The sequence below is a fragment of the Globicephala melas genome, chromosome 12, assembly GCF_963455315.2.
Source record: "Globicephala melas chromosome 12, mGloMel1.2, whole genome shotgun sequence".
NCBI lineage: Eukaryota > Metazoa > Chordata > Mammalia > Artiodactyla > Delphinidae > Globicephala > Globicephala melas.
Window position 1 is genome coordinate 10,217,180 of NC_083325.1, and position 22,268 is coordinate 10,239,447.

The 22,268-nt window shown below is 49.6% G+C and overlaps 1 protein-coding gene across 2 annotated transcripts in view; it reads right to left on the bottom strand.

The window, feature by feature from the left end:
- The window catches only part of KCNIP3 (potassium voltage-gated channel interacting protein 3), a 90,327-nt gene that overhangs the window by 2,373 nt on the left and 65,686 nt on the right, over positions 1 to 22,268 (bottom strand). For both annotated transcript variants that reach the window (XM_060309725.1, XM_060309726.1), the window contains exons 3-8: positions 7,891 to 8,015; positions 7,369 to 7,438; positions 7,040 to 7,110; positions 1,848 to 1,955; positions 1,006 to 1,110; positions 196 to 258 (exon numbers count right to left, since the gene is read on the bottom strand). In XM_060309725.1, coding sequence (XP_060165708.1) covers positions 196 to 258; positions 1,006 to 1,110; positions 1,848 to 1,955; positions 7,040 to 7,110; positions 7,369 to 7,438; positions 7,891 to 8,015 — 542 coding nt within the window. The remainder of the gene's footprint in view (positions 1 to 195; positions 259 to 1,005; positions 1,111 to 1,847; positions 1,956 to 7,039; positions 7,111 to 7,368; positions 7,439 to 7,890; positions 8,016 to 22,268) is intronic.

Genomic DNA, 22,268 nt, shown 5'->3' on the forward strand with positions numbered 1-22,268 from the left:
CTGGCCCCTGAAGGCGCTCTGCATGGGAGTGTCAGCAGCAATGCGGGGGCTCCAGGCTCCTTCCCCAGTGTGACCCTGTCCTGAGGGCTCCACGTCTCTCCCCTCTGAGGGGAGCCGCTGAGGGACGTGTGCCCGGCTGGGCTGTGGGCTGGCAGGGGCAGGACACCGGGGTCCCCAAGCCCTGACGCCGCCTACCTTCTGACAGGTCTCCAGGAACTCATCAATGGTCACCACCCCATCCTGATTCCGGTCCATTTTCTGCAAGTCAAGCCACGCCCTCAGTGAGTCTGTGTCCCACCAGGCCGGCCCCTGCCCCAGGCCTGAGGACGTGCCAGGGGGCGGGTGGTGGGCTCCTTCCACCCCAACCCGTCCCCTCTGTCCTCTCCCCGGGATCCAGGCCACGTAAAGTGCCCTCTCCAGCCACGTCCACCACGCGGCCGACCTCTCTGGGGTCTCCCCAGTCTGTCCCCCACCCCGGACACTTTCCAGCAGCTCTCCCGGGCTCCTGCTCCCCAGAAAGCAGCCCCGTGCTTGTCGGACCCCCTCACCTTGCTGACAGGCAGCCAGGGCAGGTGGAGCAGCTGAAGTCAGGATGGAGGCATGTCTAAAGGACTCCCAGCAAGTGGGAGGCGGAGCCCTAGCTCCGTCAGTCCCCACGGATACAAAGCAGTCACCCCAACCCTCTCCTCCTGCAGAGAGGTCCCTGGCGGAGCGGGGGGCAGCTCTTGGAAGGCACAAGAACACTGCTGGGGGGTGTCGGCGACCTTGGAATATGTGAGCCCCTGCCTGCTCTGAGACGCAGTTTGGCAGATCAGTGAGCGGGGATGGCTTTAATCGTTCCTTGGGATCCGGACAACCAGCCCGATGGGGGATGCAAGTTGAACCTCCTCGTGGGGGCGGGGAGGCCCACAGAGGGGAGTGGCAGGCCCAGGACTGCCCTAAGAGCGGAAGCCCCTTCCTCTTCCAGCCGCCCTTCCCCGCGCAGCCCGGGGCTGGAGCGCTCACCTGGAAGAACCTCTCCACGTGCTCCAGGGGCGCGTCCTCCCGCAGGATGGGGTAGGTGTGGCGGCCCATCATGTCATAGATGGACTTCATGATGGCCAGCATCTCCTGCAGGGGGGCCGGAGGGGCTGGCCTGAGCCTGGCTGTAAGGAGGTGGGGTGAGGGTTCGAGGGTCTGAGGGGAGGGGCTGCATCCAAGTGTGGGGGGCACCTCAGGGGCGGTGGTGAGTGAGTGGCCAGGGCTGTGGGAGCTGGAGAGAGGCGAGCTCACCCTCACCCAGTCCACTCAGCGCAAGCTTCTATCTCTCCAAGAGCAGTTGGAGCTAGATTTTTAATGCAATCTCCAGAATTTGAAACGGTAGCAACTATTTCAGAGACAGAAAAATGTTTGGGCCAGACGAAGCCAGACTGTGGGCCTGTGTGGTCAGGCACCCCCCTGCCCCCGTCTGCACCCTGCCTTAAGGGACCACACTGCTCTCCCTCAATTGGTGGGAGCCAAGGCCAGCTCCCACCCCTGCTCCCAGCTTCTCCACTTGTGTCTCCCTCGGGACCTCTCCATAAGAAAGGATGATCCAGGACACCTGTTGAACGGGATCGAGACACGTGGTGAGGGGCACCAAAGCTCCACGTCCCCTGCACCCAGGTATCCAGGCCTGAGAGCCCAGGAGAGGAGGAGAGGTCCTGGCTGCTGTCCCCTCCAAGGCCAGGCTGTGAGCTGTGTCTCTGGCCAGGGAGCGGGGACAGGAAGCCAGGGCAGCAGGAGAGAGGAGGAGAGAGGCTGGGGATATAGAGCAGTGGGGTGGGGGGCAGACAGGTCACTCCCAGCCTCCCCAGCCACCCCCGTACCTCTTTGGTGATGTAGCCATCCTTGTTAATGTCATAAAGGTTAAAGGCCCACTTGAGTTTCTCGTGGACTGTTCCTCGCAGGAGGATGGAGAGACCAACCACAAAGTCCTGTGGAGGAAGGGGAGGGGGAGGAGTGACGGTCCAGCGCTCAGATTCTATTTCCAGTTCGCGGTGTGGCTTCCACTGAAATTCACACCTGTATAGGTGAGGCACCTCCATCACAGAGCGGGCAGATGGTGTCCATCAGGTCAATACAGTGTGAGTGTGAGTGTGTGTGTGTGCGTGTGCCTGTGAGTGTGCATGTGAGTGCGCATGTGTGTGGCGGGGATGGCACAGTGGCTGGAACTGATCATCTCAAATAAAGACACTCAAACGTATGGTGTCTTAGACCCATTTAATGCATTGCCACTGACAGAGAAGGCCTCGGGGTGCTCCTTTAATGAAGGGGGTGCTCTATTTTCACTTTACCAAGTGTCTGCGTGTCAAGCTGCTTAAAAACTTACAGCTTAAAAACTAAACTAACAGTGCTCAGTTCTGGGGTCATGCTATACCTGTGTGCAGTCACAGGTGTGACAGACAGTTTATTACTAATGTGAATGAACGTTCGAATGGCTTCCGTGTGAAAACTTCAACTGTTTTTTTATAACAGTTGGTAGGAAGCAAGTCTTTCCTGCCCCTTCCAGAAGGTTTGCAGGTTAAGCCCTCCCTGCCCCATGGGGTCCTTTCAGGCTGCTCCGAAAGAAGGGGAGCAGAGAAGGGCTGTCTATGGGGGGGAATGGAGGACAAGCAGGGAGGGACAGGGCTTTGCACCACGGGGCTTGGTCCCACTCAAATTTTATTTTATTTTTTAATTTTTTATTTATTTATTTTTAATTTTTTAATTTTTTTATTATTATTATTTTTTGCAGTACGCGGGCCTCTCACTGTTGTGGCCTCTCCCGTTGCAGAGCACAGGCTCCGGACTTGCAGGCTCAGTGGCCATGGCTCACGGGCCCAGCCGCTCCGCGGCATGTGGGATCCTCCCGGACCGGGGCACGAACCTGTGTCCCCTGCATCGGCAGGCGGACTCTCAACCACTGCGCCACCAGGGAAGCCCTCAAATTTTATTTTTTATCTTTTTGGCCACGCCATGTGGCTTGCGGGATCTTAGTTCCCTGACCAGGGATCGAACCCAGGCCCCAGCAGTGAAAGCGCTGAGCCCTAACTCCTGGACCGCCAGGGAATTTCCCCCACTCAAATTTTAGATTTTCTGGATTAGAGGAAGCCTGTATCATGAGAAAGGAAGACTAAGGGAAACAGAGAAAAGCAGTCTGGATGAAACAAAAAATTATTCCAGGAGAAAAAAATACTTAACATAAACTATTAGATTCAGAGATTAGATATCTGGCATCCCTACAATAAGAATAGGATGCTATAAAAAAGGAATACTTGGGAACAAAAAAGAGCTCTTGGAAATTAAAAATGAGAAAGCAAAATGACAGACTCAGAAGAAGGGCTGGAAAAGCACGTGGAATCTTCCATAAAGCTGCGTGAAAAGGCAGAGCTGGAAAATAGGATAGAAAGGCGGATAATGAGAGGTCCACTCCAGAGGGACCGAAACTTGACCAGCTGGAGTTCCAGGAAGAGCCGGAGGAAACGGAGGGAAGCGTGTCCAAGAGGCAATGAAGGGGAAGACTGAGTGTTCAGGTCCTGCCGAGGACCTAACGATGCGGGGAAACAGCCCACGGTGTGACCTGCAGGCACGTATCACGAGACACTTCAGAAAACGGGTGCAAGGACAGGATCCTACAAGCTTCCAGAGAGGAAAACAAAACCAAACAGAAACAACAACAACAATAACAAGATCAGGTCCTGTACGCAGGGTCGGGAATCAGCAGGACGGCTTCCGCCGTGGCTCTGGTCCCACACAACAGATCAGGCAAGAGTGAGAACGGAACGAAGTCACTTCCGGGCGTTCAAAGGCTCAGAAATTCCCTCCCACGTACTCTTCTGTAGGAAACTCCTGCAAGACATGCTTTTGAAAAGAGAGAGTAAAGCAAGGGAGAAGAAGATGAAGGATTCCAGAACCAGGAGACCCAACCCAGGAGAGAGGGGAAGAGGTCCCCAGAGGGCACCCAGCACCAGGATGATGGAGCTGGTCGAAGGCTAGGGAGATGCCCGTTCAGATGACTGGAGAAGGACGGCGTTGAATCACTGACGAGGTCACAGACACCAGGCAAACGACAAATCGGGACCACAGTTAACTGAAGGCAAAATAAAAACGTGTGCAGGGAAGGGGAACGTAATCACAGTTCACTGCAAGGCTCATCTGGGGAACAAATTCACATCACGAGTAAACCGAGAGCGCTTATCCAATCTGAACTCCATCGTCCTGGAAAGCCAGGGGATGGCAAAGGCGTGTGTGCAGAAGACCCAACTCCCCACCCGTGCAGGGAGTCAATGGGCAGCATCTAAAGCTGGGCAGTCGGGACGGAGCAATAACATGATGCTATTAGGCGACAAGAAGACAGAGTGACAATCGGCTAAAACAAGGGAGGTAGTTGCTTCTTCGGGTATATCTGGGGGGTGGTAACCGCTGTTGTTCCAAAGCACATCCTGTAAGTCTACTGGAGCCTGAAAGTCCTGTGTGTGTATAAGTGAAGAAAATAAAGATGTACGAAGGGAGAAACAGTGTGATATTTCTTATGTGCCTGAGTTTGAGGAATGCCAACCACTGAAGCTGAGCTCGTGTGTGATTTACAGAAGTAGTGAAGAGTCAGCGCATTCCTGAAGCCACATCACGCCTCTTCCCTGGGGTCTGACGGGCTTTCCCAGTGGGAGGCAAAGGCTCGGACTCCTAAGCTGGGCGCCAGGGAACGAGTGGGTCCCGCACAGTACCCACTCTTCCCGTGTGGGCATGGGGGAACCTCGGCACCACTGTCCTCCCATCCAGTCTCCTCAGATGCCGTGTAGCCACACTCAGCCACACTCAGGACTGTCCCTACTCGGTGTCCCTTAGCGGGTGTGTAGGATGATAGGGACGGTGCTAGGAGAGAGGTGGGTCGGAATGTCCCTTGCGAGACCACTGGCCCGTCCCCAGTCACACACAGAGGACCCCAAGTCTAGCCAGCCCACGTCCAGGTGCTGGTTCTACATTTCCAGCCGCACACAGCACAGCTTCACGTGGGACTGCCGCTCGTCCGAGCTCCTTGGTCTCAATGCCGAGGTGTATGAAGCCCATCGTATCCACAGCCCCTGCTCTGTGCTGTCCCTGAGCGGCTCCTCAGTGACACGGGCTGGGACAGGCCAGAGCGCAGAGCAGGAGCTCAGTGTGGGGTGGGGGTGATTAGATCACGGGGCTGCAGGCCTTCCCGAGGGTACTGACCACAGCCATCATCTGGCCAGTGGCACAGGGAGCGAGTTACTGCAGGGGTTAGGTAATGGACAGGGCAGCCACCAGGCCTGAGGTTTGCTTGTTCTGCCGTCTACTTACTCTTTCAGGTGAGGGCAGGGAAGTTACAATATTTCACCATATCAATAAACTCGAATTAACATGTATGTGTATTATCCCAAGAATATACACAAAGGATGGGATCATTGTAAATATCGATAAGCTGACCTGACTTTCTGTTTTAAGAGCACGTTGAGAGGTTTGGTCTGAGGGAGCGAGGAGGGCTGAGTGTCTCCCCCCAACCCCTCTGGATCCTTCCTGACCACAGGGATTCCCCACCCACGGTGCACCCAGGATCAGGCCCTGCCCGTTGGAAGGCCCCTGGGAGATACACGGCCCCCTCCCTTCCTGAAAAAGGCCTCCTAGAGCAGAGCATTGATGTCAAGATGCCGAAGGTGAACAAACAAGAAGGTCCCCAAGGTAAGCAAGCCTCCCCATAAGAAATCGGAGGAATTAATTTCAAGAGGGAGAAGCATGACCTTCTGAGAAGGTGCCTAGCAGAAGGGGGTCAGGTCAGCGCCCCTGCGCAGCCACTGACAGCACCTCCCCAACAAAGACCCACCATCGACCCCCTTAAAGGGACCACGGTGAGAGAGGCGACCACGGGAGGGTGATGGAGACCTTCCTGACACCCGCCGCTATGCGGGGGCCCTGCTAAGCTGTCTGGTCATCTGATTCCTGAACGAGAAACCATCACCGAAGTCCCTGTTGGGTCCGTCACACAACTGCTTCTCACACTTCATTCCCAGGAGCCTCGGGCACCTCTTAAAGGACACACAAGAAACTGGCCACAGGGGTGGGACCAGGGAAGGAAAATGGATTTTCCCCGTTTACTCCTTTGTACTGATTGAATTTTTACCATGTGCAGGCAAAACTGAAAACAAAAAGGCTGAAAACACTATAAGTTCACAAATCCACTAAGGGTGTGGCCCGGGGAAGGTGAGACCCCTGTGGTCACAGAGCTGGCGGTGGCCTTGGGCTGCCCCACCCCGGCCGAGGGTCAGCGAGCGGGCCTGCTGGAGCGATAAGGGAAGCCGAGAAGCATCTTGAGTTATTATTACCCCAGCTGGCACAGGGGCTTTCTCTCTCACTTTCCCGTCAGCCGCCCTTGGCCTTGGAAGCCGAGCTGGGGGGTTATCGATCAAGCCTGGCTCTCAGCAAGGTTTTCCTCTCCGAAGAGGTTTCAGCTTTTCTCCTGCAGCTATTTTTAGGGGCCTGGGCTCCACAGCTGGGGCCTCAGTGGAGCCCACGTGCTGCCCACACAGAACCCAGGCAGGGCGCTCCTGGGGGCAGGCGGCTGGGGCGGGGGTGGGACAGGCAGGCTCGCTCACAGTGCTGCTGGGACGACCCCTGAGCCTGCTCGGGCAGGGATGTTCTGCCTGTTTTCGGGCAAGGGGCTAAGTTCCAGGGCGGGGTGCCCGGATCTCCTTAGCACAGACCTCTAGTTAAACCTTGCCCCCTTTTCAAATGCAAATTCACGTTGGGTCACTACCGCCTCAGTGCACCTTAACAGCTCCCTTGGCTTGGCGGGGCTGGAATGGAAGGAAAGGCTGAGAATAGGGTAGCCAGACGGCAAAATCAGATTTCACTGACTTCACAGTCAGGCCCAGGGCCAGCCAAGCAGAGTCCACTCGTTCCCTGGGTGACGCACTGGACCGTTTACACCAGGGTCATGTCTGAGCCTCTGGTGGCCCCGAGGGGGTGGCACCGTGGCCGGGAGATGCAGGACCAGGGGACGTGGGAGGGGTCGACAGGGACCTACCTCAAAGCGGATGGCCCCGTTCCCGTCTGCATCGAAGGCGTTGAAGAGGAAGTGCGCATAGGTGGTGGAATCTGGGGAGACCAAGGGCAAGGCTGGGAGTGTCGGGGCCGCCTGAGCCCCTACCCCCAGCACCCTCGGTATATTGCTGCTGAGGCCTGGGCTGGAGTCCCCCCCTGCCTGCCGGATAGAGGCAGCACCGGGCAAGGGATGCTGGGGAGGGTGTGTGTGGGGGAGGGTCCCCTCCCCATAAAAGGGATGCCCACCCTCTGCAGGGCTGCCACAGGGAAGCGGGAACTTTGGAGGAACTGGGGGCCTGGCCTCAGACTCACCTCCTTGAGGGAAGAACTGGGAGTAAATCAGTTTGAATGTGTCTTCATCCACCAGGCCCGTGGGGCACTCCTGCAGCAGGAAGGCACCCCTCTCAGTAATCCCAGCCACCCCCCTCCCACACCCTGACTCCACAGGGCCTGGGCTCTCTCCTCCCTCTGGGGGACACCTGCCGCCTGAGGCACCGCTGGGCTCCACCAGCCCCGTGCTGGGGAAAGCCTGGGGGGTGGGGTGGGCATGGCGGGAGGGGGTGGTGAGTCCCCTCATGCCAGGTTGGTCCCTCTGCAGGTTCCTCCCCTGCACCAGCATCGAGACACACAGAAGGGGGTGTGGTGCCTCAGAACACTGACTCTAGGACCTGGCCCACCCCCCAGACAGCTCTCCCACAAAACACAGGTCCCATAAAGGCCCTGGGACATTCACTGTGCCATGGGAAGTGTCAGAAGGTCTGCCTGCGCCCTGCAGCCAGGGACAGGAAAGCCAGGGGGATCAGGGCCTCTCCTGGGGGGATGGGGGGCACTCACATTCTTGAAGCCCCTGTAGAGGGACTGCAGCTCCTTCTTGGTGAACTTGGTCTGTGCCTGCAGCTGGTCCAGCCCCTCCGGCTGGTGGCGCACCGTGGACAGCTCCAGCTCACTGTCGCTGCTGTCTGGAGGGGGATACAGACCCAGGAGGGTGGAACATGCGGCCCCGCCCCATCTTGCTCCAGTGTAAGGGGCAGAAGTAAGGGGTGGAGGGACTCTCCTCGAGCGACTACCATGTACAGTCACCCAGGCCGTGCACTGCACAAATGTACAGGCTACAGAGGAACAGCACACTCAGGAGTTGTGCCTCCTGGTCTCTCTGCTGCCCTGCTCCTCACATGGAGTGGGCCCTGCCCGCTGGCCCCACCTTGAGCGTGGGATGGGGATGAGAGCTGGGAGCAGGCCTTGTCCTGGAGAGACACTGAACAAGGGGAGGTGGGAGGGAAAAAAACAGCAGACAAGCACAGGGGACCTCGACCTTCAAGATCCAATTCCTGGACCACCTCCTCCATGCGCCTCTCCCCGCCCCGATTTCCCCCAGGAACTGGGAGGGCACTCCTCTTGGCTCATCCAGCCTAACATGCTGCTACCCAGCCGCATGGGGTCTGGGGCTTTTATTCACATTTGAGTAGGAGGTCAGGCTTCAAGGGTCCGTAGGGCAGGGACCAGATCTTCTTTTTAATAACAACGCATCAAAATATTAACTAACCATGGCTACCTTTTGCAGGGGAGGTAGATTTCAGGTGATCTTTCATTTTTTACTTATGGGGTTTTGGTTTTTTTTTTTTACATTTTCCTAATTTATTTTAGTACGGCACATATCGAGGTTATAATATAAAACAAAGCTATAAACAAAACGGCATTGAATACCTACCCCTTGCTGAGTAGCAGGCTCACATATTATAGAACTTCCCACTGAAATGAGCAGCGCCATCCCCACTGCTCTGTCACCATCCCGTCTCCCCTCTTCCCCAAGGAACTGTGAGCCCATGGTTACCCGCACAGCTGTTTGCTTGCTCCCACTGCAGGGTGAGCCCTGCAACGCGGCCTCAGCAGTCAAGACTCTGTGATGGTAGGAGCTTGGGGAAATTTTCTTCTGTGAAGTAGGAAGCAACTTGAGGGTAAGGATGGGGCGAGGGGAGGAGGTACTGGAAATTTAGAGAGAAGGAAGGAAGGAAATAGCCCTCTTGCAGAATGGGTGCATGGATGGACCAAGGCAACAGAGCCTGATTGCCGGGTAATTTGCAGAGAGCTCTTGAGAGGCAGTGCTCCTGGTGGAGGCCCAGGCACGGAGCTGGCCCAGCACAGGGCTCAGCCGGATCAGGCTGGGTGTGTGAGGCTCTGCAGGCCCGGGGTGGGTCATCAGGGAGGCTGCCTTACCGGGCTCACCCTGCAGCGTGCCAGACTTTGACCACAGTGGTATTAAATTAGAATCGAAAACAATAAGATCTATTTAAAATCCCAAATATTTAGAAATTAAAAAACACACTTTTTTTTTGGCTGCACTGCGTGGCTTGCAGGATCTTCTTTTTTTTTTTTTTTTTTGCCGTATGCGGGCCTCTCACTGTTGTGGCCTCTCCCGTTGCGGAGCACAGGCTCCAGACGCGCAGGCTCAGCGGCCGTGGCTCACGGGCCCAGCCGCTCCGCGGCATGTGGGGTCTTCCCGGACCGGGGCACGAACCCGTGTCCCCTGCATCGGCAGGCAGACTCTCAGCCACTGCGCCACCAGGGAAGCCCATGGCTTGCGGGATCTTAATTCCACGACTGGGGACTGAACCCAGGCCCCAGGCAGTGAGAGCGAGAGCACAGAGTCCTAACCACTGGACTTCCACTGTTTAGGGAATTAGGGAATTCCCTAAACAACACACTTCTAATTAACCCATAGGTTAGAGAAGAAAAATCACAAAGAGAATTTTGAAATATTTTGAATTAAATGATAATGAAAACAACATACCATAATTTTCTGGATGCAGGTAAATCTGTGTTTAGAAGGAAATTTTTAGCTTTACATTCCTTTATTAGAAAAGAAGATAGGTGTAAAGCCAGCGATATAAGCTTCTAGAATCTAAAAATAAGAGCAAATTAAACTCAAAGTTATAAGAAAGGACATAATAAAAATAAGAGTAGAGGGCTTCCCTGGTGGCGCAGTGGTTGAGAGTCTGCCTGCCGATGCAGGGGCCACGGGTTCGTGCCCCGGTCCGGGAAGATCCCACATGCCGCGGAGCGGCTGGGCCCGTGAGCCACGGCCGCTGAGCCTGCGCATCTGGAGCCTGTGCTCCGCAACGGGAGAAAAAAAAATAATAAGAGTAGAAATTAATGAAAAAGAAAACAGGCAAACATAGAGAAAAAGCAATAAAGTCATTTAGAAACTCAATAGGCAAGTCATAGACTGGAAAATATATCTGCAGTATGCATATCTGGCAAAGACTCACTTCCAGAATATAGAAAGCACTCCTGCCAATCAACAGAAATAAGACTTAATAACCCAATTTTTAAAATAGGCAAAAGACTAGACCACTTCACAAAAGAAGAGATACAACTGGTCAGTAAGCACAGGAAAAGATGCTTGACAGCATTCATTGTCAAAGAAATGCAGATATTCCAATGCAAAATACCCAAGGATCTATCATTTCAAAAACACTGACAACACCAAATGTTGGTGAAGATGTGGAGCAACTGGAACTCTCATGTAATATATTGTCGGGGAAAGTGTAAAATGGTGGAACCATCTTGGAGAACTGCTTGGCAGATTCTTAGAAAGTCAAACATACCTCAACCTTATAACCTATTTACCTAGGACAGATGAAGACATACGTCCACAAACAGACCTGTACAAGAATATTTATAGTAGCTTTATTAATAACAGTCCCAAACTGGAAACGACTCAATCAACAGAAGAATGGAACTGTGGCACATTCACATAACAGAATAGTATACTCCATTTAAAAAAGGATGAACTACTGATATATACAACAACGTGGATGCATCTCAAAAATTATGCTCAGAAAAAAGCAGAGATAAAAGAGTTCATACTTTATGATTCCACTTATATGGAATTATAGGACAAGTAACAGTAACGCATGGCATTAGAAAGCAGTACAGCAGGTGGTGGTTAAAAGGGTATATACAGTTGTCAAAATTTACTGAACTGAACATTTAATATCTGTGCATTGTGCTGTATGTAAGTGATACCTCAATTAAAAAAACATACTGCTTAGACTTTTGCCTTTGGTCATGATGGGGTAGTGAGTGTTAGACTTGCCTTCCCACCACAATCAACTTGAAAACTGGAAGAAGTATGTGGGGCAAGTATTAGCTGGCTTTGGACTACAGCACAGGACTACAATCTTTGGGAGGAGGAAACACATGAAGTGAGCTCCACATTCACCCTGGATATGGGCTGGGGATGCTTTCTGTGACGTGGGGAAATGCTGATGAGGCAGAGATCAGAGTTTGGGGCTGCTGAGACAGATGGACTTGCAGAGCAACATCCTGGAGGGGAGGGAACTGCACAGAGATGGGGCCCCAGAAGTCTGTGTGGCATTTCCCTTGGGGCTTTGGCCAAGAGCTGGGCTACACATGTTCTGAATGAGACTCCGTAAGGCCCAGCTGTGAGCAGCTGTTGGGGGGTAGTAGGACAGAGACCTGAAAAGACATATCAGAGTTCATGCAATGATGAAAAAAGTTGGGAGTTCTGGTTCATCTAGAATGGAGACACTTCCCTATGAACTTCAGGCATTCAGCTGAAACCCCAGAAAGGCCATGCCCTGGGAGAAAGCACCATGCTCTAGAACTAAGAACAAAGTTAAGACGAACCTATTCTAACAAAGTCTAAAATAAAGTCTGTGCTGATGAAGGGATTTGCCAGGAATTTAAGTGCCTGTCAAACTAAAATTCAATGGCTTTATGTGAAGATAATATAGTCCAGATTCCCTACAATATACCACTCATAGTAGCCATCATATAATAAAAACTGAAAAGACATGAGAAGCAGGAAAATGTAACCCAATGATCAAGAGATAAAGCAACCATCAGAATTAACAGGTTTTTAAATTATTAGAATTATTATTTAAGTTTAAAACAATTACTACCAATACGTTGAAAGTATTAAGGGAAAGAAAAGTGAACAGATGGGAATCTTAGCAGAGAAATAAAAACTATTAAAAAAAACAACAAAAAAAGAACCAAATGGAACTTCTAAACCTGAAAAAAACCTCAACATCTAAAAAAAAAATTCACTTGATGAACTTAAGTTTAGACACTACAGAAAAATAGGTCAGTGACCATAAAGACAGGTCAATAGGAATTATCCAAATTGAAAACAAAGAGAAAAAAATACTAATAAAACCATGCATAGAGTCTTAATGACAATATCAAGCAGCCTAATATGTATGTAATTAAAATACCAGAAATAGAGGAAAGAGAAAGTGGGACATAAAAAATATTTGAATAAATAATGGCCAAAATTTCCCCAAATTTGTTGAAAAGTATCAATACACAGATTCGAAAAATTCAGTGAACCCAAAAAAGGATAAATAAAGAGAAAACCACACATAGGAACATCATGATCAAACTGATGGAAGCCAAAGATAAAGAGGAAATCTTAAAAGTAGCCACTGGAGAAGGGGAGGTCCTACAGGAGAACAGCAATAAGAAAGACAGCTAACTTCTCATGTGAAGTGATGGAGATCAAAAAGACAATGGAACAACACTTTAATTCTTTAAAGAAAAAAATCTATTAGCCTACAATTCTATGCTCAGTGATCTTTCAAAAAAGAAGGGTGAAATAAAGGCATTTTCAGATAAGTGAAGGCTAGAGAATTTGTTGCCAGCAGAATCGAACTACAAGAAATGCTAAAGGAAGAACTTCAGGATGAAGGGAAATGACATCAAATGGAAATCAAGTTCTGCAGGAAAATAACTGGCAGCTAACAGAAATATTTTGAACTGGATGCATATGAAAAGATATATCAGAATTTGTGGGGTGCAGCTAAAACAGTACTTAGAGGTAAATGTAAAGCCATAAATGCCTATTTTAGAAGAGAGAAAAGATTTTCAATAAATAATATAAGCTTCCACCTAAAGAAACTAGAAATAGAAGAGTAAAATAAACCCAAAGCAAGCAGAAGAAAGGAAACAGGAAAAGCAAAAATCAATGAAATTGGACTTCCCCGGTGGCGCAGTGGTTAAGAATCCACCTGCCGATGCAGGGGACACAGGTTCGAGCCCTGGTCCGGGAAGATCCCACATGCCGTGAAGCAACTAAGCCCGTGCACCACAACTACTGAGCCTGCGCTCTACAGCCCGCTAGCCGCAACTACTGAGCCCACATGCCACAACTACTGAAGTCCGCGTGCCACAACTACTGAAGCCCACACGCTGCAACTACTGAAGCCCGCGCACCTACAGCCTGTGCTCCACAACAAGAGAAGCCACCACAATGAGAAGCCCACACACTGCAACAAAGGGTAGACCCCGCTCGCCACGACTAGAGAAAGCCCGCGCGCAGCAACAAAGACCCAACACGGCCAAAAATAAATAAATATTTCTAAAAAAATCAATGAAACTGAAAACAAAAACCCAGCAGGGAACATCAATGAAACCAAAAGATGGTTCTTTCAAAACATCAATAAAATTGATAAAACTCTAGCAAAAATGAAAAAGAGAGAGAAGACACAAATAATTGCTATGAGGAATGAAACAGGGGAAGTAACAGACATTAAAACAGACATTAAAAGGTTAAAAAGGAAATATGAACAAGTCTCTGCTCACAGAGACTTCAATAACCTTGATAAATTGAACTAATTCCTAAAAAATCACGAACTACCCAAATTCACCCAAGATAAAAAAGATAACCTGAATAGTCCCAACTGATATCTCTCATTAACATAAATGCAAAAATCTCAGCAAATTGAATCTATTGATGTATAAAACAAATAATACACCACACCAAATGGATTTTCCAGTGATGTAAGGTTGATTCAATATTTGAAAATAAATCAACATAATCTATTCTACTAATAGTCTAAAGAAGAAAAAATATGTGATCATATCAATTGATGTAGAAAAAGCATTTGACAAAATTCAATGTCCATTCATGATTAAAAAAACCTCGCAGAAAATTAGGAATCTAAGGGAACTTCCTCAACTTGATACAAGGCATCTACAAAAAATCTATAGGTAACATCATAATGGCAAAAGACTGAATGTCTTCCCCCTAAGATTGAGAACAAGGCAAGAATATCTGCTCTCTCTTCTCCTATTAAACATCATAATGAAAGTCCTAGCCAGTGCAAAAAGGGGGAAAAAAATAAGAAAATGCATACCAGTTAGATTAGAAAGAAAAAAACCCAAATTAACCCTATTTGCAGATGACATGATTATCCATGTAGATAATTCCAAAGAATATACAAAAAATCTTCTATGGGCTTCCCTGGTGGCGCAGTGGTTGAGAGTCTGCCTGCCGATGCAGGGGACACGGGTTCGTGCCCTGGTCCCGGAAGATCCCACATGCCGCGGAGCGGCTGGGCCCGTGAGCCATGGCCGCTGAGCCTGTGCGTCCGGAGCCTGTGCTCCGCAGCGGGAGAGGCCACAACCGTGAGAGGCCCGCGTACCTCCAAAAAAAAAAAAAAAAAATCTTCTAGTAAGTGAGCGTAGCAAGGTCACAGGATACCAAGTCAACACACAAAAATCAATCACATTTCTACAGATCAGCAATGTACAACTGGAGACCAAAAATTTAAAAACAATACTAATTACAATCACTCACCCCATAAATGAAATAGGGAAAATAGGTTAAAAATATAAAATAAATATAAATAATGATAATATAAAATAAAAATATAAAAATAAATAGGTAAAAAATCTAACAAAACATGCATATAATCTGTTTACTGAAAACTACAAAATGCCACTGAAAGAAGTCACAGAAATCACATAGGTGATGAGACACACTGTGTTCATGGATTGGAAGATGCAACATCATAAAGATGTCAATTATCTTCAAAATGATTTCCAGATTTAACATAATTCCAATAAAAATCCCAGGATAATTTTTTCATAGATACAGACACACTGATTATAAAACTTAATGGTTTTATAAATGGTTTTAAAGATATTTAAAACCACAATGAGGGACTTCCCTGGTGGTCCAGTGGTAATCAATCTGCCTTACAATGCGGGGGATGCGGGTTTGATCCCTGGTTGGGGAACTAAGATCCCACGTACTGCTGGGCAACTAAGCCCACGCGCCACAACTACTGAGCTCATGCGCCTCAACTAGAAAGCCTGTGTGCCCCAAGCTACAGAGCCCACGTGCTCCGGAGCCCGTACACCACAACTAGAGAGAAGCAGTCACACCACAGTGAAGATCCCGCATGCCTCAACAAAGATCCCGCATGCCCCAACTAAGACCCGACGCAGCCCAAAACAAAACAAAACAAACACCCACAATAAAATACAACTACACACCAATCAGAATCACTTACATAACAAATATTGTCAATATCAAGTGCTGGTAAGGATCTGGAGTATCGGGAACCGTTATACTTTGCTGGCAGGAATGAAAATGGTACCGCCTCTCTGGAAATCAGCTTGGCAGTCATTTATAAGCATACACTTTCCATACGGCCCAGAAATCCCACGCCTGGTTATTTACCCAAATGAAATGAAACCTAACAACGTTTATGCAAATGTTTAGAGCAACTTTATTCACAATTGCCAAAAACTGGAAATAACCCAATATCCTTCAGCTAGCGCATGGATAAACAAACGCTGGTACATCCGTAAAGTGGAATACGACTCAGCAGTAAAAGTGAACGAAGTGTTGGTACACACGGCAGCACGAATGAATCTCAAATGCATTAGGGAAATGAAAGAATCCAGACTCCAGAGGCCACGTAATGTATGACTCCAATTATATGACATTCTGGAAAAGATAAAATTATAGAATATCACAGGGAAGGAGGATATATCAGAGGCTGCCAGAGGCTGGGGGGCAAGGGAGGGGTTGACTACACATGGGGCAGGATGAGGAGGTTTTTTGTGGTGAGAGAATTGTTCTGTATCTTGACTGTGGTAGTGGTGACATGATTATCTATTTGCCAAAATTCATGGACTGGACATCAAAAAAAAAAAAGGCTAAGTGTACTGTATATAAATTAGAAAAAATAAAATAAAACTTAGAATAGTTGCCTCTAGGCAAAGAGGGAAAGGAGGGGATAAAAGGGAAAAAAAATAAATAAGAGATGGGTTTTAAGTGGGTCAAGACTGATACTGTCCCGTGAAGTTAATAGAGTCAATTAACTTAATCCTCTGCCCCTGGGGGCCAAAAAATAAAATAAGACAAAAATCCCAAACCAGCTGCTATTTCTTTCATCGAAAATCCAGAAAACAAAACTCTGTTGACCCTATTTTCCCTCAGGCTAGTGCCTTTTTCTGTCCTTTAACGCACTGTCTTCACTTCCTCTCCTCCCAGTCTCCCTTGATCTTAACTTCTATGGGGCATCCGCCCCACCGCGCCACGCAAACTGCTTTTCTAAGATCACCAGTGATCTCCACATTGCTAATCCAGTGATCAGTACGGTCTTCTTGATTCCTAAATCATACAAGGACAACACAAGTATGAAAAGTAGTGACAACATGGATGAACTTTGAGGACATTATGCTAAGTGAAGTAAGTCAGACATAGAAAGACAAATACTGTATGATCTCACTTATATGTGGCATCTAAAAAAAAGCCAAACTCAAAGAAACAGAGAGTAGATTGGTGGTTGCCAGGAGACGGTGGGGGTGTGTGTGCGGTGGGGATTGAGGGATGGGGAGATGTTGGTCAAAGGGTACAAGAATAAGTTCTGGGGCTTTCCTGGTGGCTCAGCAGTTAAGAATCCACCTGCCGAGGCAGGGGACATGGGTTCGAGCCCTGGTCCGGGAAGATCCCACATGCCACGGAGCAACTAAGCCCGTGTGCCACAACTACTGAGCCTGCGCTCTAGAGCCCACAAGCCACAACTACTGAACCCGTGTGCCACAACTACTGAAGCCCGTGTGCCTAGAGCCCATACTCCGTAACAAGGGAAGCCACTGCTCGCCGCAAGTAGAGAAAGCCCGCGCGCAGCAACGAAGACCCAACGCAGCCAAAAATAAATAGATAAATAAATTTAAAGAAAAAAAAATGTAACTATCCAAAAAAAAAAAGAATAAGTTCTGGGGATCTGTAGTACAGCATGGGGACTACAGTTAGCAAAACTGTATTGTATACTTGAAAGTTGCTAGGGGAGCAGATCTTAATTGCTCTCCCCACAATAACAACAAAAATGGTAATTATGTGAGGTGATGGATGTATCAGCTAACTTTATTGGGGTGATCATTTCATAAATGTACACAATGCTACGTGTTAATTATATCTCAATACAGCTGGAAAAACAAACAAATAAACAAAAAGAAAATTATGTGCCCATTTCACTTTTGAACATAGATGCAAAATCTTAAACCAAATGTCAGGTAACTGAATCCAACTGTATTATTTTTTTTAAAGTACACCAGGATCAAGAAGGTTTTATTTGTAAGAGTATAAGGAGAGAAAATCATATGAAAATCCTAATACAGAAAAGGCATTTGATAAACCTCCACATCTATTTATAATTAAATAAATAGACAAAAACTCTTAGCAAGCTAAGAATCAAAGGGAACTTTATTAACTTGATGCAGCTTATATTTGCGAACCATATATTTATTTACAGACGGTATTAGGTTTAACGGTAAAGGCTCAGACATATTTTCTTTAAGATTTGGGACAAGCCAAGGTTGGCCACAGTCACCACTAATTGATGTCTGGCCAACGCTCTAAGGAAATCTTGAAAAAGGCAAAAAAACCCCAAAAAACAACAAAAAAAAAACCCCAAACAGTGTAAGAGTTGGGAAGTATAAGATAAAACTAACACTATTTATAGATGGTATGGTCCCTAGAGTGACAAAAAGAATCAATATACCTGAGAGTTCAGTAAGGTTGCCAGATGCAAGATTAATTTATGAAAATCAACAGCAATTTTCTACACCAGTAATAACCCCTTAAAAATATAATAAAAAAGATAACATTCATAATAGCAATAAAAATTAAAAGTATCTAAGTATTAAGCAAAACTTGAAGGACTGCTATATAGAAAGATAATCTGAATAAATGAGACATTCTATTTTAGATAGGACCATAATAACATTATAAAGATGTTATTTCTCCTGTAATAAACTGTACATTCAACACCATCTCAAAAATCCAGTTGGATTTTTTGAAGACCTTGATAAATTTACTCTGAAATGTATAACGAGGAATTAAAAAATCCATAAAAATCTAGAAAGGAAGAGTAAAGAGGGAGTTTTCCCTATTAGATACTAACACATATTCATAATCACTGCAATAACAATTGTGAGGCTGGTGCAAGAACGGACGACAGCTCCATCCCGCGGGTGCTCATGCCGAAACCCTGGGCATAGACCTTCCTCCCAACACTCGATCCCCACGCAAACCCTGCCAGCGCGACCCTCAACCTGCACCTGCCTCTGAGCCCCTCTCCCACCTCCACTGCCCCCACCAGGCTCCAGGGCTCCATCATCTCTCCCGGCTTCTCTCCCTGCTTCTGCCCTGGATCCCATCGGTCTATTTTTGAAGTCGTGCTGGAGGAAGCTGCTGAAGACATATCCTCAGGTACCCCTCCATGCTACAACCTCCTGCACCAAAGTCCTTAAATGGCCAATAAATGTGCTCCCCCGCCCCCAGCTCTGACCTCATCTCCCAGGTCCCTCCCTTTGCTCCCCCCGCCTTCAGCCATGCTGGCCCCTCTGGCCCCTCACACCCACCAGGCACACTCCCTTGCTCTTCTCTCTGGCTCGAATGCTCCTCCCTTGAAGGCCTCTGATCAATCATGACCTCCTCAGGGGTGTCACACACACCCCACGTTCCTATCTATCCCCCGTCTCTGTTTTACTTTCTTCATTTGGCCATGACTCCCTGGCATGTGCATATTCCTCTGTTTACTGGTGCGATGGACGGAACTGTGTCCCTCTCTCCCCAACTCATATGTTTAAGCCCTAACCCCCAATGGGATGAGGTCTTTAGGAGGTAATTAAGGTTAAATGAGGTCATAAAGGTGGGGTCCTAATCCAATAGGTTATGGTGACCTTATAAGAAGAAGAAGAGTGATTTCCCCCTCCAACATGAGGGGGAGGAAAGGCCATGTGAGGACACGGCAAGAAGGTGGCCATCTGCACGCCGAGAAGAGAGGCCTCACCAGAAGCCAACCCTGCTGCCACCTTGATCGGGGACTTCCGGTCTCCAGAATTGCGAGAAAATAAATTTCTGTTGTTTAAGTCCCCTGGTCCGTGCTATTCTGTTATAGCAGCCCGAGCAGAACAAGACGACTGGCTCTCCTGCCTGCTCTCTGCTGCACCCAACCCTGGAACAGTACCTGTACGTGGGGCACGCTCTGTAGCACATGCTGGATGGGCGGATCCCCCACGGCTGTGTTTGCTTGGGTGGGTTCATGGATTATTGCCTTGGGTGTCACCTTTAACGTCTCTAGTCCAGGCTTACCTCCTGAAGCGACATGCTGTGTGGTTCACACCTGTTGGGCAGGGAGTGGGTGGGGAATCAGAGAGAAAGGCGATACTCCAAGACTCAGGTGCAATGACAGCACGGTCAAAGGGCACCCTGGGCAGAGGGTCCAAGGTGAGCCAAGGGATATATGGGCACGGGAGCCATGGAAGGGCCGGAGTGGAGGAAGGGCTTGTCTGATCTTCATTCCAGAGTGGCCTTGGGTATCAAATGAGGTGACACAGAGAAGAGAGACCGGCAGAAGGTGTCAAGAAGGAAGAAGCCACTGCCCCTGGCTACCAAGTGGACCAGGGCTGGGTGGGCAGAGCCAAGGATGACCTCATGTTTCTGACCTGGGAGACTAAGTGACTGCTGGTGCCTTCCACCAAGACGCGGGTGTTAATTACTCAGAACTGGAAGATAAGGCAGGAAGATCGCCGAGGGCTTTTCAACGTCACACTAGAACACCTGCTTTAGGAAACTCTGCTCGACTTATCTTCTATCCAACAGAGCCCAGGTGCTGCGAAGCTAGACGTCAACCAGACTGATAAGTTGCAAATGACTTGTGTCCACTAGGGACGGAATGATTTCCATCCTTGGAAAATACGGCCCTTAAAGTTACTGGCTATGAATTTGCCCTTTGGGACGTCAACCAGTTTTGATTCCTATGTAGCATCAGTTTCTGAAACCGCTTTGCTCTCCTGCTTGTTCCCTGAACAAGTGAGAGTCAAGTTTTTAACTTTGACACTTGCACTTGGGCCAGCAGAATACAAGAGGCAGAGAAAATCCCTCCTGTTTCTTGGTTTGGGAAATAGCTACCAGTTCTCTACGCCCACCCGACTCCCGGGCTCTGTGGACCCTTCCCCACCCTCCTTCCTGAGGAGCTGGCTGCCCCTTCCTCCAGAAGCCCGATTCCACAGCATCCTGCCCAGCCCGCTGGCCTCACGCTGGGCTCTGTGGGGTCGTCCCAGGAGCAGGGAGCCCGGTTCCTTCCTGACGCCCACAGCGTCAGGCCAGGTGCCAGGGACCCTACCTGCTCCCAGGGGTGCTGGAGGCCTCTCCTGGCTCTTGCACAGGAGAAATCCACAGGTTCCTCCCTCTTTGGTTAGTTTCAGTGGAGACGCAGCCAGATCTCTCAGGAGCTGCCCAAGACATCACACCCTCCTTCTGCAATCACAGGTGCACCGGCGACGAACGGACCTGAACAGCCACCTGCACGGCTTTCCTCAACACGCCGAGGAGCCTTGTTTGGCGAAACTGTGAAGTCAACCTGCCTCTGTCATCGCCCTGCGCTCAGCCCTCCCCTCCCCTCTCTAGGGGCTAGTCCGGGGCCATCCCCTCCCCACTAAGTAGGATTCATTGATAACCAGAGGGCCAGCAATACAGACTTCACCTCTCTATCAAACAAGCATTTTGTCAAAGGAGTGAAAGCACGAGGCTTGAAGAGAATTGTTTTAAGGCTAAACGTCTCAAGGTTGTACCATAGCCTGACAGGTTACAAACCAGGCTTTCTTCCCACTGCGTAAACGTCTCAGTCCCTGTTCCCGTCCCCCACTCCGCGCAGCCCCCTCTGCGCAGGACCCACCTGCAGGGGCTCGGGAAAGGTGGCTCCGAGTCTTTCATTCTCTGAGTTAAGGGCACCAGGTACTGGGTGAGGGGCGCTTTTCACCTGCCCCCATGCAGGAGCCTTCCCACAACCCTGGCTGCCCCGACACCTCTGCGGGGCTTCCCACTAGGCGGCTTCTCCTGCCAGCCAGCACCCAGCTTTGCTTCCCTTGGCAGCAAAACTCCAAGCTGCCGTCCACACTTGATGGCTCCGGCCCCTCTTGAACTCAGCTGGCGGATCTCATCCCTCACTCTCTGCTGGTCAAGTGACACCTAGATCTTGGGGTCCCACAGAGAAGCCCCAGGGACTGCCGTGGGGTAAGGGGAGGCCTGTGTAGCAAGACTCCCTTCTCAATCTGAGCAGTGCCCGTTCTATGTGTCGGGGGTCCAGGCTTCTAAGTACGGCTTCTTTTGAGGTTCCATCAAGCTGCTTTGAAACCTCTGGCTGCGTCTAGACGTGCAACCGTCGAGGCACTGACTTGGGGAGGTGGGGAGGGGGCCTTGCCTAAGTCCCCCAGCCCACAGCAACATCAGGCCTGGGCTCCAGCCCACCTCCCTGTCTTGCAGGAGCCGCCCACACAGAGCCTACCTCTCTCCTTCCCTTTGCCAGGCCCGGGGGCCCAGGAGCCCGGACCTTACAGAGCACACAGTGAAGGACACCCGCCGTGGTGAAGTACCTGTCAAGTGCATCCTCCTCTGCCACTCACTTCTAGTCCACAAGTTAGTGATGTGTGACCCTGGGGGGAATTCGGGCTAGGACGTTTTTGGTAAGAAATGACGAGAGCTAACTCATACAGCACTTACTCCACGCCAGGCCCTGCTTTATGAGCTCTGCGCACATTCATGCAGCTCTACGAGGGAGACCTTTCCCACTTGGGATATGAACCCAGACAGCTGCCTCCACTTTGGACTCCTGACACCTGCACTGTAGGAGGCTGGGACACAGAGCTGTGTCCAAAGCCGCCCTAGCCGTGCAGAGTTAGAGATGCATCCAGGACGGGTGCGCCAGAGTTCGAAAAGGTACTAGCTCTGCCACTCCCCGAGCCTCAGTTTCCTCCTCTGTAAAGTGGGCCTGCTGTTGAGGCCCAAATTATGATGTGTATCAAGTGCCTAGAGCAGAGAGCGCTCACTAGATGCCGGCTACTGTCACTGTCATTAGCATCCCAGATCCGGAAACTCTGCCCAGGGG